Below are 19,692 nucleotides of genomic sequence, written 5' to 3' on the forward strand. Positions count from 1 at the left end.
ACTTTTTTTATGGTTTTAAAACACTGGTATTCCACAAATTCTCATCAGTGTTCTTCAAAGCCTCAAATATATGTTGGAATTCTTGGTCTCTTTTTAAAAATTTTATTACTTCTTCAAGAGAAATCGCCTTTGGAAGTGAGTTTTGAAAGATAAAGTTTATATACTCTGCAGGTTCAGATGTAGTATGTTCTACTGGTAATGGATGTCTAGACATGTAATCAGACATGTAATTATTGTAGACATGTAATTATTTATACCTTTTTGATGTTTCACTCTGAACTGGTATTGCTGAATCCTAAGACACAATCTTTCTATTCGGGCCGAGAATACTGATCGATGATTCTGAAGTATGCTGAGAAGAGGTAAATGATCGGTATAGAGATTGAATACACTACCATATATGTGAATGTAGAAATGTTCGATTGCCCAAGTTATGGCAACCATTTCCTTGTCAATCTGACTATATCGTTCCTCTGTTTGAGATAGTGATCTGCTGGCGTATGCAACAATAACAGGATTTTCATTATCTCCATGTGCGATGGAGGACCAGCGTTCAACGTACAAGTGAATTTCTTTGTGAATATCAAAATATGCAAGATGGCATTCTTCACTCAGCTGACTTTTCAAGAATTCAAATGTATCTTGATGTTTTTTTGTCCACGTCCAACATGTATTTTTCAAGATCAATGTTCGCAAAAGTTTGGTGGTACTTGCTAAATTCGGAATGAATCTCCCAACATAATTAATCATACCCAAAAGACTTCTCACTTCAGATGCATTTTTTGGGGCTTCTAAGTTTTTGAACGCTGCTACTTTTGCTGGATCTGGTTTAATTCCTTCATGAGAAAATACGTATCCAAAAAAAACTAGATTTTTTTGATTCAATAGACATTTCGCTTTATTAACTGTCAAACCAGATTCATTCAAACGTTGTTCAAAGTATCATCGTGATCCTGTTGATTCTTTCCAAAAATTAAAATGTCATCACTGACATTCAACACTCCTTTAATGTTTATTAGAGTTTGGCGAATGATATTTTGGAAAATTTCAGCTGCAGCATTCACACCAAAACTAAGGCTTTTATATCTGAACAAACCAACATGTGTTGAAAAAGTAGTCACCATTCTTGATTCTTGGTCAAGTTCAAACTGATGATATCCATCATTGAGGTCTTTTTTGCTAAACACACCAGCACCATTGAGAGCTAATATAATATCATCGATTGTTGGTGTTAAGTGACGTTCTCGTTTGATGGCTTGTTTGGGAGCTCGCATATACACACATATTCTAATGGCATCTCTACTTGGTTTAGGAACGATAACAATAGGTGATACCCATGGAGTTGGTCCAATGACAGGTTCGATAATATCGGCTGCTTGTAGACTGCCCAGTTCAGCTTTTACTTTTTCCCTTACATGAAATGGTATTCTTCGATGTTTTTGTGCTACTGGTTGAACAGATTTATCGATATGAAGATGCACCTGGAAGTTCTTCAACTTTCCTACTTCTTGAAACACGGCGGGAAATTTCTCTTCGAAACTTTCGATTGTGTAACAATTTGTGCTTCCAATCAATTGTAGAATGTTTAGATTCATAGCAGCTTCGCAACTCAGTAATGACTCACTTCTACCTTTTATGATGAAAATTTCAGTTCGAAATTTCTTATTATTGTTATATTCGAGTACGGCGGGTAATTTTCCATCGACTGGCAAAGGAGTTTTTGAGTTGTATGGAAATATTTGCTGGTTTGTTGGTAAAATGTTCTTGTTTTCTGCTAATTTTCTAACTGTTTCGGAACTCATAATATTTACAGTTGCTCCTGTATCGACAATAAATTCCGTTCTTTTACCATTTAGTAGAATTTGGACTTTGATAGACCTATTCGAAACTGTATTTATTGTTTGAATTATTCTGAATGCTTCTTCTGACGATGATTCATTATCTTTCATAAGTTCAATTTCTGGTTGATTATTCATTATAGCCCTTGTTTGTTGTTTGGAAGGAATTTTCATCATTCCAGTAGCAATGCAAACTTTTTGGAAATGTCCTTTTTTCCCGCATCCTCTACATTGTGCATTTCTTGCTGGGCATGTTAACTTGGGATCTTGATTATGCCAGTTATTGCCACAATTTCTGCAAATTTTCTCCGTTTTATTTTCTTTGACAGATTCAAAATTTCTAGTTTGACATTTTGACTTTTCTCGTTTATTGTGCTTGAAATAGCCATTATCTTTTCTATCCTTCCTTCTTTCTTTGCTGGTTTTTGAAAAATTTGCTGTTTCTTTCTGTTCAATAGCCATAAGTTGATGATCGGTAGCTTCAAATGTTTTGCCATTTGCTAAAAGCTCTTCTAGTGTTAATTGTTTAGATAATGCAATTCGCCCAATCCGAGTGGAGTTAGTACTGAGAATAATTTGAGACTTGATTTCTTTTTTATGGTCATCAAAATTACAGTTCTTGGATAATTTCAGCAAGCGAACGTAGTATTGATCCAAGGTTTCTCCATGTAACTGTTTAGCTTGTCTGAAGTTATATATTTCAAACTCAACATTGATTTTGGGTTTGAAGTAATTGGATAATTTCAACTTTGCTTTGTCATACTGATGAAGATGAAGATGGTGGATCTGGTACAGATGTATACAAATCATATGTATCATCTCCAATGTAATGCAGTAACATAGCTGTTTTTCGTGATTCTGTGGTAATGTTCATTGCCTGAAGATATATCTCAAAACGATTGATCCATCTTTCCCATCTGGTTCCAATATTGATTATATCGGATTTAGTATCAAATGATACAAAATTCAAATTGATGTTTTCCATTACTGACGTGGGTTGTTATTCTCGTCGCCAAATGTACAATCGGTATCCTTTATTATTTTTTGCATGAGTATGTAGTTCAGCTAGATCTATTTGCCATTGATCTGCAAAACCTTTGATGGTGGTTATTCTTCTGCGAAAATTACGTCTTGCAGATCTATGTAATTCATTAACAACTTGTCGTTTGACACCACTTATTTCATTAGTCATTCTATTTCAATACGATTAGAGAGACAAAAGATGATAATGTTACGGCATTGAGTGATGATGTGACAGTGATCATTACTTGTGGATATATTAATATATTATACCTTCTTCACGTAATTCTTCAATTATTGAAATTATTTCATTGTCATGTCCAGTATGTCCAGCTGACTTTGAAGCTACCAATAGTCGTAGGCGAGCAACTAACTCTTTCGGTGAATTCCAGTACACATAATTCACAGGTTTAGAATTATATGTTTTCTCCATTTTCACTCGTTTGAGTGCTCCATCAATTTCACTTCTACTTCTTATTGGAAATTGTAGTGAGTCTAATAGAGGTTTGATAACTTCACGAAATATTTTAGAATTTGTGTTTTAAAAACCACTCTTCAGATGATATCGTTTATATGGAGCATTCGTTATTTTCAATATTTTGGAATATACTTGACGAGTTTCTTCATTATCAACATCTTGCAGATTTTTCAAAAAGATCATATCATACAAGACTGGACTACCTGCGCATTCAAATTTTTTCACTTTATTAGCATCCCAAAATGAAATGTTTCCATCTTTGAAATGTACCACTAGACTTCCTATTTTCAGCTTTTGTGTAATAGGATCCATGCGTAAACCAAATGTTCCATCATATGCTGGATTTCTAGATTTTACATTATTTAAATGATTCGTCAAAACATCTTCACGACTTTCATTCATATTAGGTGAGGAGTCATGATCCGAGGAATCGAGGTGGGACGATGATGGTGTTTCGAGTTCGAGATGATGAGTTGTTCTCATATCGTCTTGAAGTGTGCTCGTGTCAATATTCAGAGATGATACACTACCAAAAGATTGTTTCCTTCCTATTGAAATACTCATGGGATAGTTTGAAGTAGATTGAACATTTCCATGGTTTGACGATAACATTTATGATTTCGAAGTAGCGTTTGATGATAAAACATTCAATGGTTTCGTTATGGGCTCATACAAGTGTCGTATGATTTTCAATATTATCATTCTTGATAGAGTTGAATTTCTGCCTAACAGCTTCTGTTGTCTCTACTAGTTGACATTTCAACTTCATTTCATTGTTTTTATTTTCAGAATCATTTTTCGTATTCATAATGCCCTTTTTAAATTATAGCTCAATTAGCTGATGAAGTGACCTCTACAATATTCAGTGATTGAATAACTTTGAATAACAAAATCATGGATATATAAAACTATCGAATCCTTTGCGATATCTACCTTCATCTATTTTTCTGTCCCTATCAATGACTAGAAATCCATATTGGTCCTCCAAAAACACATATGGGCATGGGTTGTAGCACGAATGAGAAAAAAAGTGAGAAAAACAAACGAAGAAAAATAAAATTAGAAAATTTGCATTTGGTGCTGGGATAGTCCATAAAGTGCGAAATGTATTGAAGAAAGCGGGTGGAGATAACTTTGGGACGAATAATAGCAAAACAGCTATCACTGTGGCATTGCAGGCGGCACGTAAATGTCTCAAAGCTGCCGGTGGAAAGAAGAAAATCCGCACACCACGCATAATTCCTGTTCCCAAGATCGGCGGACTTTTGCCATTGACACCAATTTTTGCTGGACTATCCGCACTAGGGAGTTTAGCGGAAGCCGCTGCTGGTATTACCAAGGCCGTGAATTCAGCAAAAGCCAGCAGAGCGGCTTTAATGGAAGCCAATCGTTACAATAAAACCATGGAGGCTGTAGCATTGGGCAAACGCGGAAGTGGAGTATACCTCAAACCGTGCCGGAAAGGTTTAGGACTATATTTAAAACCATACAAACCACAAACAAAACAAAAAACTAATTGAACCCCTACCTCAGAGGCCTCTCACCGATCTCGATCTCAGTTATTATGCACAAAAAACAAAATTCCACCTTTTCGTAGCGTTTTGATGCGTGACAGATTACCCTCTTCAGGTCCAAAACAAAACGAGACAGCTATTGTTAATTCAGGTGGAATAAGTGGACCAGGAACACATTGGGTGGCATATAAAAAATGTGGAAAAGAAGTCGCATATTTCGATAGTTTTGGAGATCTACCCCCACCAAGGGAAATGAGTCGATTCTTTTGAAAATGTTCGAATGTAAAATTCAAATATAACTATGATCGTCAACAGAAATTCAATAAAGTTCTCTGTGGTCACTTGTGCTTGCAGTTTCTCTCTGGATGATTTTTCAAATGAAAACTGGATCGGGAGGCCATCAAGGGAATGGTGTTTTCACTCAGAATGTTTTCAAAATATGGTACCTTGAAAAAAATGGATAAAGTGGTGCTTGCAAATATGCCCAAGGAAGTGATACTTGCATGTGTTGCACATGAAATTGCATATGTTTGGGAAAAGTTACCCAAACATCTACAACATGTCATCGATATAATGAAACATAGATATTGTTATGAACACCACCCCGATGAAAATTTAGATTCGGATGTTAATGATGGTCCTATACCTCGAAAATCTATGTGTTGTATTTGTAATATAGAGGATGTGAATATCGGTATTAATAAAAATGATATTTATTACAATACAACACCTTCCAAGAAGTGTAAATTGTCTCAAATGTGCTGTTGCTGTGCACAACAATAAATTGAAATGTGTTTCAAAATATTCATCAGTCATGTCACGAAAGTTCGAGCTACAAACTGTCGGGACAAGTGTCTTGAGTGCGGATTTTTTCCACCAGTTGAATTGGATAGGAACAGCCGTTATGGATTAGGACTTTTGGGATTCTATGAATGCAATACAATCAATAATATAACTGAAGCTAATAATTTAGTGAGTTTCAGAATCAGTAATGACAACTCATCGATACTCCAAAAGTTTACAATTGAAATTTCATGTGGTGCTTACGAAATAGAAGAGATCAATGCCGTCATACAGAAACATATCCTGTTCAGGTTGTTTCATGATAAAAAACCAATTTATATCGTTGCAGATGATATTTTCTATCTACACGCCAATAATAATACATTCAAATGTGAAATGCGATCCAAATATGAAATTGATCTGACATATCCAAATTCTATAGCAGAAATGAAGGGGTTCGCTCATGGCATATTTCCACCAAATCAGATAAATGAATCTCTCATTACCAATAAACATTACAACTGTGAGACTTATCCGCTTAGATTGCAATATAATATCTGGTTCGTATATAAATGGTGAAGAATCCCACATTCTTTTCTCATTCGATATTGATGTTGAACCTGGATACAATCTTACTAAAGAACCACACAGTATTATATATATGCCTGTTAGTCCAGAAGGTCGTCAATTGATTCACAACATTACAGTGCGTATTTTGGATGAAAAAAATAACCTTATTGATTTTGCAAGTGAAGAAGAGATTTTCATTATTTTGGAATTGAAGAAAATCGAATAACTATTGTTATGGGTTTCAATTATAATAGACAAAATCTTATTGAACAATCCCAAACCAAAACGAGCTGCACCATCAAAAAGAAAAGTGTGCATGAAAAGAAGCTCATTCCACAAGTGTATGCTAAACAGTTAGCACATAACGCTCTGTCTATGAGTGATCTTAAATTTTTGAAATCGATTGGATTGAAAGTGAGAAAATAACAATGGTGGTCGAAACAAACAGTGAAAAGTTGAATATATTCGATGAACCAGTGCTCGATCATTCTCTCATAAGTTTACATGAGCACACATATAAGCCCTATGGATCACCGCTATTCAGGAATTCGGATGAAATTAGAATTGCAATCAATAATCAAGATGTTATACTAGATATTGCCGAGAGCTTCATTTACATAGAAGGTAAATTCACCCCCAAAGACGTAGCGAAAACATGCTATCTCTCGAATAATGCAATTGCATTTCTCTTTGATGAAATTCGTTACGAAATGGGTGGTGAACAAATGGCTGTTGTTATAACACCTGACATCACTGCCAAGCCCACCTCCCAGCTGGATGCGATAACAGATGTCGATACGAACAGGCAGTGGTCGTTGCGCTCTCGTAGAGGGCAGACGTTAACACAGTCCTTGGCCGCCTGCGTGTCACCATCGATAGCGAGGCTAGAGCGATGCGTTACGTCACAATCTTCATCGCACCGAGAGAGGGGAGGGCACACCGATGAATACGCATTACTCAGCCACACGTCGTGGAATGAACATCTCGCTCTCTTACCGTTGAAAGTTGCTGCTGCTGTGAGGTCACACCACTACTAACTTGGTGGGCTCACACCGATGGAACATTCATTACTTGGAGGATCTTCGAAGTATGCAGACGTATGTTTGTACATAGACAAACACATGATGAAACCTTGTACCATGTATTCTCTCTCACACACACATACTCACACACACAAAATCTCATATGAAAAAAAATCTGATCGATCCATGCACCAGACACTTCAAGGTCACATGGCCTTGACTCCACTACACAACAAAAAAAAGCAATTAATACGTCATAGTGGTGAGGGGAGACTTAGAACCGGGAAAAAATTCTGAACGATCCATGAACCAGACACTTCAAGGTCACATCGCCTCGACTTCACTAAACGAAAAAAAGCAATTAATACATCATAGTGGTGGGGGAGGCTCAGAACCGGCTCAAATCTCCTACTAAATTCGATCCTCAATATAAACATACACCAAAGAAGAATAATATTCAAGAGTGGAAGTAAGGAATAATAATATAATTGAGAATTTTTGAGTCGAACAAAAAATATTGTATACAACCAAAAACTCTTTGCATATTAAACGGAGAAGAAATGGTAAACAATACTAACTTTGATTTCGTACAAATTCAAATGAAACAACACAACAGCGTATTTTCCAAATGGGAGTGATACTCCTCCGCCATTCGATGTGGTAAAAAATTACACTTTCTTGCTTGAATCCAAGAACACCACCCCACCAAATTTGCCTCTCACGATGTTGGCTGTCAATATCCTCTGCGGCTTCTCTACAGGTAAATCTGCTATTTTGTTAATTGGCTTCCTCTTCACGACCGAACTGCATTCCATTTTCGTAAAACGAAAAATAAAAAGTTCACGTTTCAAATTAGAAATTATACGAACACTTCCTCAAACAAAAGACGATATGGAAATAATTTGACTGAAATCATCCAATATGTATATATTGAAAAAAAATTTGAAAATTAAATGATTATTCAACAACTCCCACCAACTTTTAATTGAATAACATTTTAATAAATTCATCTGAAAAAAAAGTGAAACTTAGAAAAATTACTTTCAAATAGAATAGCGATGCAAAACTAACTCATTTCGCCACGCAGGGTGTATAATTGATGACATCTTTCAAAATCTTTCTTAGCTTTGAGAACTGCGTATTTCGGATGTTGGTTGATTCAGCATTGACATTGGAAACATGTGACCATGAGTATGAATAGAGAAGGTCCACAAACACATGAATTCCCTTTCAATTGATGCGAATATTATGATGCGACTATTATTAGCGAAGAAACAACTCAGTTCCCTCGTGGCATCGTCTTCGATTTTTTTGTATCGAAGTATTCTGCATTTCTTTTCCTTTCATTTGATGTGCTGCACGTTGAGATTCAACTAGCATTAACGATTGAGTACCATAATTCACACTTTATAATGCTGATGTGCCAATTTGAAAACCGGTGAGTATACTAAATCGATTTGATCATTCAACCCTTCCTTGCATAGTGCAAAATTTCCGTATCGTTTAGATTCGGAAACTTGTGGTTGGATGCCAAGGAATGGTTTGAAAACGTCGAATCATTTTTTTCCAGTCTGAAGGACCTTTCATGTTCAGCATACCGTTTTTGGAAATTTCGACAACATTGTCCCATATAAACACTATTACACTCCGGACACCTAAGCTTATAACTCCAGATTTCTCCAACTTGACCACCTTATCTTTGGATTTGAACAGGAAATTAGATAACCTGGCATGTGGACTGAATGCCACTTCCACATTGTTTTTTCTGAAGAAACCCGCAGTTATCTCTTTTCTTTTTCCAAAGAGCTACCCATTTCTTGATGTCTGGTTGTTTGACCTGAGGGTATATTAATTTATAAGTGAATTTATGGATTTGTTTTCTGACTAACTTCTGGGTAGTATCTGCGTTGAAATCATTATTATGAACTATATGAGTATTTATATCAATTTTCCTATCTAGATTTTTAGCAGACAAAGGCAGTGAGAATGCTCTGTGCAACATTGAATTGTAGGCTGCCAATTTATGGCTGTCTGGATGGAAAGAATCGCTTGGGATGGTAATGTCTGTATAGCTAGGTTTTCTGAAAACATTGAACTCAAATTCATTCTGATTGTGTGTCAGGTCTAAGAAATTTATCTGTTTCTCTATCTCTGTTTCGACTGTGAACTGATTATTGCTATTGAGATTATTCATGAATGTCATAAACTGGTTCAGCTGTCGTGCAGTACCTCTGAAACAGGCGTGAATATCGTCTACATATCTGTAACAAAATGAATATGTGTTTTACCCAGGTCGGCATTTTTTTACGGTAATCTTCCAACCATTCCTTGGCATGCAACCATAAGTTTTCGAATCTAAATGATACGGAAATTTTGAACATTGCGGATGCAACCTGTTAAATGATCAAATCGATTTAGTCAACTCACCGGTTTTTAAACCGCATTGTGAACTGTAAATTCAGGTACTCAATCAAGCCAAGTATCTTTATTATTACCTACAAGGGTGGTATATAAGAGCTAAGATAATGAACCATTGTTAGTTTAATGTATAAGTTTGAAAATATCCTTATAGGACGAAACTGCAGTAACTTAGTTACAAATAAAAGTGGTAAAAACATAGAAAGTTTCATTTCTCTTTTCTTCACCATGATTTCCTACCATGTAGTAACGGCTACATCCATCAATTTATTAATTCTGATATGGAAATCACACCTGAAACTTCACCTCCCTGCGGTCAGCAACTACGCCCTCTATTTTTGTCAATGGCATGGGGGTCAAGTGATACATCATTTGAAAGGTATTTTGTCCCTCGATTACTTATGTATTTTTTATTCGAAATTGGTTCATTCGTTATTGAGGAATTGAATATTGAACGTTTTATTTAAAAAAAGCAGAAAATTTGCTGCTGCTCATTGTATTGAGAAAATCAACGAAAGTAATATTAATGGATAAACGGATAAAGTGTAGTGTTCAGAATGACCTTCATATAGTTCCATACAATGATACAGTCTACTCTCGAAAGTGTTCCGTACATTATTCAAGATGTCCGGAATCGGCAATCGACAATTCTCTGTCGCAGGTATTCTAGATTTGTAGGCTCGGTAGAGTACAATTTTGACTTAAGCTATCTCCACAGAAAGAAGTCCATCGGTGTGAGATCAGGTGATCTTGCTGGCCACTCCCCTGGACCCCTTTTGCCGATCCAACGCATTGGAAAACGTTCGTTCAAAAACTGTCTCACCCGAACATCAAAATGTTGAGGTGCACCATCCTGCTGAAACGTTATTTCATTTTCTACTGAATTTGTGTGATAATAGGATCTACACAGTTTTGTAATATATTTAAATAAGTGTGTCTATTGAAAATACCTTCAATAAAGAATAGTCCATCAATATGATTACCAAGAATACCGGCCCAGACATTCGTATTACAACAATTATGTCTATTCACTTCATCATTCAACATGAAAGAACTCTCGTCTGAAAAACTTGTATTGTATAATAGGTTTGGGTTATTTGTCAATTCCTCGCAGAACACCTCACAACACTGAAGTCAGCGATCAGGATCATCTTCGTTCATTCCTGAACTAGCCTTATTTTGAAAGGATGGAAGTTTCAAAAATCTAGAAACACTAGTAGTTGATACACCAGGCGCTCTAGTTACTTGTCTGATAGATTGTTGATTATCCATTCGAACATGTCCCAAAACTGCAACTTCAACTCCATCATTTCTGACACGACGGGATTCTGTTGTGAACAGAACCTGAAGTTCGAAACTTTTCCATTAACTGTTTAACGTATTGATGGCTCAAGATGTGGTCTGGATGATTCGTATTATAAATTCTTGCAGCAGCCTTAGCTCATTCATTATTTCGGTAACAGTGAACAACGATGACTGAATAATAATTCGTGAAGAAGTGACAGTGGCCAACTATATACTTTGTGTTTTGCGACAACTAGATTCAACAAAAACTACCAGTGTACAAAAAACTAACAGTGTCGTTCATTTCAAAACTTTAACTAGTAATTGAATAAATTGTACAAATCTAGAAGGCCTGCGTCCGAAAATTGTTCGGGAATGCCGATTTCTGACTCTGGACATCTTCAATAATGTAAGGAACGCTTTTGAAAGTGGACTGTATTATTATACGGAACTAGATGGAAGTCATTTTGAATACTTTAATCGTTGATTGTGTTGCCATTGATATTACTTCTGTTGATTTCCTCAATGAAATAAGCGTCAGCGAATTTTCTGTTTTTTCTTAAATAATACGTTCAAACATTTAATTTCTCAGTAATGAATGAACTAATTTAGGGAAAAAATACAAAAATAATAGAGGGACAAAAGACATTTCAGATAATGTATCACTCGATCTCCCCATGCCATTGAAAAAAATAGGGGGGTAGTTGCTGACCGCAGGGGGGTGAAGTTTCGGGTATGATTTTCATATCAGAATTAGTCCCCCAAGGAATAAAAATTGACGTATTCTTTGAAATTTTTGATCACTCATCCGTTTCTGACTTACGGGGGGTCAAGTTTTCGTTGGAATGCCCTGTAGGTCAAATTAATTTCTTTAGGGAATATGAAACCAAAAGTTATGAAATGGGGAACATATTCGAAATTATCAAATCAATAACAATTTTTGAGAAAGAAGGTTTATCGTTTCCGACTTCTCCATGTTTATACAAAAAAAATGTAGGTTTTGAGGGGACTTGTTCTTCCAGTTTGTGTCTGAAAATAATCTCACTTTCTTCTTCCTTCGGAAGTGTCTAACACTTTTTGTATGGAGATGAAGAAGGAGAAAGTCAAAACTTTTCTTTGGATATGGTTGAGAAAAAATTGATATATAAATATTTCATCAATCCCTCTGACATTGAAACACATCTTATGGACCGACAAAAATACAATAAAAACACAAAGAACCTACTGAAACTCATGAAACTGATGGCGCACAATTGAATAAAAAACAACAGTTATACTTAAGAAATATATTAAAAATATAAGACAACTTTACACGTAGATTTGTTTTCAGCTCTCTTCTCGGTTTCTTTGCTCAAATCGAAACCTTACTGCTTTCACAACAACACCCTGCTCTTTCAGTTTATCGAATTCGTTGACGAAATGATAGCAACAGACGGAATAAGGATCTACGTGTACGATCATTTTTTTCAAAGATTTGGCTTCAAATAGTACCTCAAACAGTCCGTGAGATAGTTGCGTCCAATCAATTAATAGTACCTGAAAATTGAAAAAAAAAATAATCAAAAAATAATAAAGCAAAATTCTATTGAAAACACTTGTCCCACACCAAAAGGAAAATACTGTCGCTCGACGCGCATTTCGCTAATCCAATTAGCATCATCATGAGGAGTTTTGGTCATCCCCTGATGATTTTACCTATTTACCATAATATTTATTGAATAATAACATTGTGTTGTTTTCGAAAGTTTCCTGATTTTCTGAATCATTCGAATGATATAAATTTAATCAACAGTGTGGTCTCTTTGGATATAAATGAATAAATGAAAAGTTGAATAAATGGATGAATTATCTAAGCACCAATTTCAATTCTCAACAAATTTTCTAGATAACATTTTGCTGTATTTTTGAAATAAGGGTACTTCATTTGCGAAAGATAAAGATGTACACAGGGTATTTCAAATTCGATCCTCACCATTGGGATCTCGGAAACTATGAGAGATACGAAGATGAATAAATGAGGGCAAAGTTGCGCATTCACTTGGCTAATGACACGCCGTTGAGAAAGTTCTGAAATTTCGAGTATATCCGGAGATATCCGGAAAAAACAGAAGTTTCGGAAAATGGCTTTTGTTTTTTTCTGGCTTTATTTTTCGAAGAATTCGAAAATAAATTGCACTTTCTCATCGTCACTTTTTCCCTGCTACATAATGGTCTTTTCAGATTTGCTATCCGACGTTTCGTCTTCTGGCCACCATCATCAACTTTATTTTTTCCTACGGGTGCTACATTGGATTCTTTCGGTTTTAAATTGAAACAAATTTTACCTTTTCAATAATGTATCATAAGTTATCATTCTTTTTCGAAAAATTGGAGATATCGAAAAAAAACGAATTTTTATCATAATAGGCTTTGACTTTGATGTTTCTAAATTTGACTTTCAATTTGTTACACTCAATGATATTTTGTAATTGTACAAGTCATTGAATTTTTGGCGAAAAATGGCTTTCACGAATGAAGAATAAAGAGATATGATACAAATTTATTTCAAATATACGATAGAAACAGTGTTAGGACATCGGAAATGTATTTAAACGACAACTACATCGAAATATGCTCAAGTTATTGAGTCAAAATCTCACTGAGTTTGGTCCGTTTTGAAAGCCAATGAAAAAATAGGGAGAGAATCAGCAATCAAAATTTAATAAACGAGGTGTCTATGAGTAAATTAGACTGTGTCCTTTTCAATGAAAATAGAACTTTGAGTGAATAACAATATTTTCCCGGGTTCATATTTATCTGCAAATTATTTTTATTGAAAGAACACAATGTCTAACTCACCTCATACATACCTCATTTATCAAATTTTCTTTAGTCTCGTGGTCCATTCAAAAATTCAATAACTTGTGCAATAACGAAATGTCACTGAGTGTAACAAATTGAAAGTCAAATTTAGAAACATCAAAATCGAAGGCTATTATGATAAGAATTGATGTTTTTCAATATCTTCAACGTCGATACGAAACGAAACGTCGGATAGCAAATCTGAAAACACCATTATGTAGCAGGGAAAAAGTGGCAATGTGGAAGTGCAATTTATTTTCGTACCCTTCGAAAAATGAAGCGAGAAAAAAATAAAAACCATTTTCCGGAATTTCTGTTTTTTCCGGATATTTCGAGATTTTTTCGAAATTTCAAATAGGAACAATAAGTGGAATCATGAATGGTTGATCAGTAAGTTTTGGTATGGATTTTGATCAAGTATCCTCCAATTCCATTCATTGTTTCAACGAGTATATACTTTGTTTCAGTATCGTACAAAAACTGATATTTTGAATTGTTCCGAAGAATATATTTGAGTCAATGGGACAGTGTATAAGTTTGTCTCACCTGTAGCTTCGTAAAGCGTCGTAGAAGAGCTGGATCAAAGAAAATTCCACATTGATAACATGCGTTTCTGTAATGATATAGATATATCCTTTTTACGGAAAGATTTAGACTTTCCAATAAATGATTGATAGAACAGGGAAACAGTTCTGGGGTACAACCTATGCTGAAATCATCGAGATTTGACAAGCAATCCATCAGCTGGACCACTAACGCGTTCCTCATGTGCCAAGTAGAACTGTAAATAACAAATATAGTAAATGAATATTATAGTTATCTGTACAACAAAGATGCCTCTGCGGCATCTCATTACCCTTACATATATATGTACAATTCGCTAAGTACCTCAAAGAAACCAAGCTCATATCTGCACTCTTGCACAATTACGCTTGACCAATCATTTCAAAATTAAGTTCACATTGAATGGAACTGTGTTTTCGATCGATCCAGGTGTAATATGCACTGTTTGCGATAGTAATAATGCCGAAACTTTATTTCATATCATATTCGAATGCACGATTTACAATGTTATGAAACAAAACAAATAATGCCTTCAGAATTTGGATGAACTTATTCGTGCTTTAGAGAATATAACTATCCGGTAGCAAAAGAAATCTCTGAATATACTAGAACATTCTCAGGTTACGTTCATTTATATTGAGTGAATGATGGTTAGTATATTATACTTTTAGGATTTTATAATCCATTGTTAGCAGATTGTTATTTGATAAATTTATCTTTATACGTATTTATATTTTTTTTGTATTCTCACACACACATATCTACTTCTGCTGAAAACCCGTTTTTTTAGCGGCAATAAAATCATTATTATTATTATCATTGAATAAAAATACGAAAATGTCTGCGTGTAAAAGATTTTCATCTGAAGAGCTCAAATATCTATTCAAAATACATGGTTAACTGAAAGTTATACACAAAATTCATGAATCGAATAGTTTTCATTTTTCCGAAAAACGCTGAAACACGTAAACTGTTTACGCTTGAGAAAGCTATTGTATAACGAAACACGTGTCGCGGTTCTTGTAAAACCGTTTACAGTGAAAATCATACAATTAACTGTATTAATTAGTTTTTATATAAATATTTCTAAGTTGAGAGCTCAGTGTAAATTGAATAGCCAGAATTGTTACAAAAGTCATATTGAAGGAATAGAGAGAAACATATTCAACAATCCTAGGCATTTCTGGTCACATGTCAATAAAATAAAAAATTCACACAAAAGTCCTGAAAAAATGCACTACAATATTATGGTTATTTCCGATGGTACTGATATATCAGATCTTTTTGCCAACTTTTTTTCTACAGTCCATTCTAATGAAGACCATAACAATACTTATACAAGACCTGAAATTAATTATGCTAGGACTGTGAATATAGTTCAAGTCAGAATTAGTGATCGTAGTGCAAGTTTTCCATCAAATTATTTTTTGGTTCGATGGGATCCCTCTGTATTTTATCAAAAACTGCATTTATTCTATCACAAACCTTAGCCACAAAATATTTAATATAATGAAATCGGAGATTTGTCCCGATTTCTGGAAATATATCTTCTCATCACCCATTTTTAAATCTGTTAGAAAAGTTAATATTGAAAATTATAGAGCAATTAGCCTGCAATAAGAAATTCCTAAAATGTTGGATTATTTTGTAACAAAAAAGTCTCTTGGATGTGCAAAAATATAATCAATGATCAACAGCATGCCTTCATAAAGGGAAGATCTACCAATGCAAATTCATTACCGTATCAAACTATATTTCATCAGTTCGGACTTCCATTGTCTAATACAATATAAATTTATTTGAAATACCTGAAAAAAATTAAAAGGATTTATTTTTAATTTTTGTTTTAATAAAATTATTATTTTCCATTAATCCTTTAAATTTTTTTCAGGGATTTCAAATCAATTTATATTATATTGATAATATTGATTGATTTGCCTAATGGCAATGGAACTCCGAACTGATGAAATACACCACGAAACATTATCAACCACCTTCAAACAAATATATTCTATTACATTTTTAACGTAAATCCCAGGTTGACTCTGTATATACAGACTTTTCCAAAGCTTTTAATAGGGTCAACCATGATATCCTAGAATCCAAATTGATATCTTTTGGTTTCAACGGTCATTTGTTGAGTTTGTTCAAGAGCTCCTTGAATGGGCGAATACAGTGTGTCAAAGTGGCGGATATATTTCACATGCAATTAATGTATCTTCTGGCGTACCACAAGGGTTACATTCCGGTCCACTTCTCTTCAATTCATTTATGAATGGGAATAAATTTTCAATCTTTAAACGTTCTTCCATTTTGATACATGATAATTTATACACTCCCGATTTTTCTGAAAATAAACTTTTATCTATTTGCTATTTACACCTTTGTTGTGCAGAAAATTGGAAATATTCATAGTGAGTTGGCCTGAGTAAGTTAAGGTTGTATACATTTTTTGATAATAGAGAATGTATTAGACTGCTATCGTAATCATTCTTGACGGCTATATGTTTTATTATGTTTAGTTCTTCATTGAAATTCGCATCTGCTAAGGGAACATTCATTAGTATGTGGATTATACTGTTGACTGCTGCTACTTTGTGCTGATACGGGTGGGTGGACGAATTATGAATGATAATTCATAATTGAAAAATCATGTTTATCGTTAACTGTCGTTATTATCGTTAATACCGTAAGCAGATTTATATTTGCTGGGTCACTACAGGATTGACAGACCTTTCGACCAATAGATTCTCTACAAGAATACTCGTTTCAATCGGAGAAATACTGGAAAACATATTCTTCACATCGAATGAAATCAATTCGGAATTATCCGGGAGTGTAATATTTTGAATTTCATTGATCGAGTGGTATGAATTGAGCTTAAAGAATTTATACCTTTCAAATAGGCAACCATAAAGACATGATATTGGGAAATGGAGAGTCGGGGCACTATGAAATAAGCTGCGATCGTTACAAGAAATATATGGGTCTGATTAGGCGAGACATCATAACTCGTTTCAAAGAACACGCACCATATATCCGATTTCGGAGACTAACATTATTTAGTGTCAACACGCCTTGAAGGATGGCCATGAAACAGGTGGGAAGTGCCTAAAACTGTTGAGATATGAACATGACACTAGATTTTTAAAGGCTTTTTGAAGTCTGAAAATAGCAAAGTGTGGCAAGAGAACTATTAACAGTGACGAAGGTTTCATTCCAAACAGTGTACCCTGTTGAATGTTTATAGAGACCAGCTTCAGAGTTGGCAATCAGTGTACTTTGTCTCCTGAATACATCAATTTGATTGTTGAAACGCACGCCGAGAAGAGTCATGCAGTTCTGATGTTTGCGAAAATTACTTGTTTTGGATGAGAATGTGAGTAATTGAATAATCAGAGTTGAGTCCAATATCGCATTTGTAGTTCAGCCTTATACCACTGATGAGACCTGTGGTACCTCGAAAAAGCGCTGTTTGGTGTTGGAATGCGATGCTTTGGTATTGGGCTTGGGAGTCCACCATTGAAAAATATAAAACAATATGAATCGGTGTGTGAAAAAAATGAGCTCCAAGTCCTGTATACAAATGATATCATATAAATATAGTGCAATGGAAGTTAAAATGAAAGCGAGTGAATGTATATCTGCGAATAAGGAAATAGAATAGATATAGATGCAGAACAGAACAGAATAGAATTTCGAAATTTGGTTACATAATATACAAGTATTTCTCTGGAATTACTAAACCAAGTCGATAATTTGATATCATTCTAAAAATAGGCAGCTTTCCCACAATTCAACCTATTTCAGAACCACCATAAATTATAAGTGAACATGAGTATATACATGAAAATAAGGCAGTACTTAAATAAAAATAAATGAATCGAAGAGTTTTGTATAGAAGTGTATAATTATGAATTCTCATTGCAAAGCGCCTTCGACTTTCGTCATCATCAGTGCTCATCTGGAAGTGAGTAATCTAATTGAAAAGGAAGTTTGTTATGAAATTTTTAATTTTTTTTATTTTAAGGTTATGAATTTAGGAAAATCGTTGATGATTACTAACTCGTTAGGTAACAGGAAGTATCGAAAAACGAGGACATAGTACATTTGTAAGATTTGATTTGTATAAAACTAACTAGCCTAATAACCAACGGAATACATGTTAGGGATTAAGGCCATGTGGTTAGGTCAATATGTGATATGAATGAAGGACAACTAGCTACATAATGTGTTCAGACAAGTGTCATGTTGAAAATAATGGTACCAACTTGAGGAGTAATCCATTCTGGATTTTAAAAATGTTTTGTTGTGGAGAAACCAGTATAAAATTATATATATTTCAATAATGGGAAAGCATTATGTATTGTAATCAAAATTAAAAATTTATTAATAAAATATAAAATTTTATATTGGCTTTCCCACAACAAAAAATAAAATGTTTCAAATCCATAGTGAATCACTCCTCAAGTTGGTACCATTATTTTCAATATGACACTTGAGTTGATACATTCTGTCACAAGTTGTCCTTCTTTCATATTACATTCTGACCGAACCACACGGCCTCAATCTCTAACATGTATTTCATCGGTTATTAGGCTAGTTTTATACAAATCAGATCTTACGAGTGTACTATGTCCTCGTTTTTCGATACGTCCTGTTACCTGACGAGTAAGTAATCATCAAAAATTTTCCTAAATGCATGACCTTAACATAAAAAATAAAAAAAATCACAAAAAACGTTCTTTTCAATTATATCACTAACTTTCATATGAGCACTGATGATGACAAAAGTCGAGAGCACTTTGCAATAAGAATTTATTATTATACACTTCCATATAAAACTCTTCGATTCAATTATTCAAAATCAGCTTCCCAAATCTATTAATTTAAAAATATACTATTCAAACTTACTCTGTTACACTCAAATGCTCAGAGGGTGCTTCGCTTCCACAAACAACCGGAACAATGTACAATGTCCTCAAGTTGTTGTTGATTGCTAAACGATGAAAAAACTCGATGGATTCTTTCAAGCAGTCCATCGATGAAAAGTTCAAACACACGCCTACTTTTTTTATAGTTCCTCCAAGTACGCCACTTAAAAACCTGGCACTGTCAAGTTTATCAGGTATGAAGCAGATCCTCAGGGAGTCCCAAAACCTGGAATAAATCAGACGTGGATGAAAACTGTTGGGATAAAAATGTTAACGAAAATACAAATTTAATATTATCCTTTCAAGAAATAATAGTCTATGACCGAATTCTCCATAGAGGATTAAACCTGGCTTAGACCTTGATCTCATTCAATTCGTACATTTCATACGTATCGTATGAACCTAACCTCACCAAGTGATCGAAGA

General features: G+C 34.5%; 1 protein-coding gene across 1 annotated transcript; it reads right to left on the reverse strand.

Moving 5' to 3' along the window:
• Positions 1-12,035: 12,035 nt before the first annotated feature.
• LOC141483288 (uncharacterized) lies at positions 12,036-19,674 on the reverse strand. Its single transcript, XM_074177784.1, has 3 exons — positions 19,247-19,674; positions 14,315-14,549; positions 12,036-12,463 (listed from the first exon to the last, which is right to left on the reverse strand). Exons 1-3 carry the CDS (start codon positions 19,372-19,374, stop codon positions 12,254-12,256), a joined length of 573 nt encoding a protein of 190 aa, XP_074033885.1. The 5' UTR covers positions 19,375-19,674; the 3' UTR covers positions 12,036-12,253.
• Positions 19,675-19,692: the final 18 nt, after the last annotated feature.

The sequence above is a fragment of the Leptinotarsa decemlineata genome, unplaced genomic scaffold (genome assembly GCF_025532065.1).
Source record: "Leptinotarsa decemlineata unplaced genomic scaffold, Ldec_3_MD MMD2_tig00003192_RagTag_RagTag, whole genome shotgun sequence".
Taxonomy (NCBI): Eukaryota; Metazoa; Arthropoda; class Insecta; order Coleoptera; family Chrysomelidae; genus Leptinotarsa; species Leptinotarsa decemlineata.

Bases quoted from the DNA above. Each gene is read 5' to 3' on its own strand.
- LOC141483288 (XM_074177784.1), bottom strand. From the start codon at position 19,374: ATGGACTGCTTGAAAGAATCCATCGAGTTTTTTCATCGTTTAGCAATC. The intron at 14,550-19,246 runs GTAAGTTTGAAT...TGTTATTTACAG, and splicing joins GAGCATTTGAGTGTAACAGA to TTCTACTTGGCACATGAGGA. The intron at 12,464-14,314 runs GTGAGACAAACT...TTCAATTTTCAG, and splicing joins GACGCTTTACGAAGCTACAG to GTACTATTAATTGATTGGAC.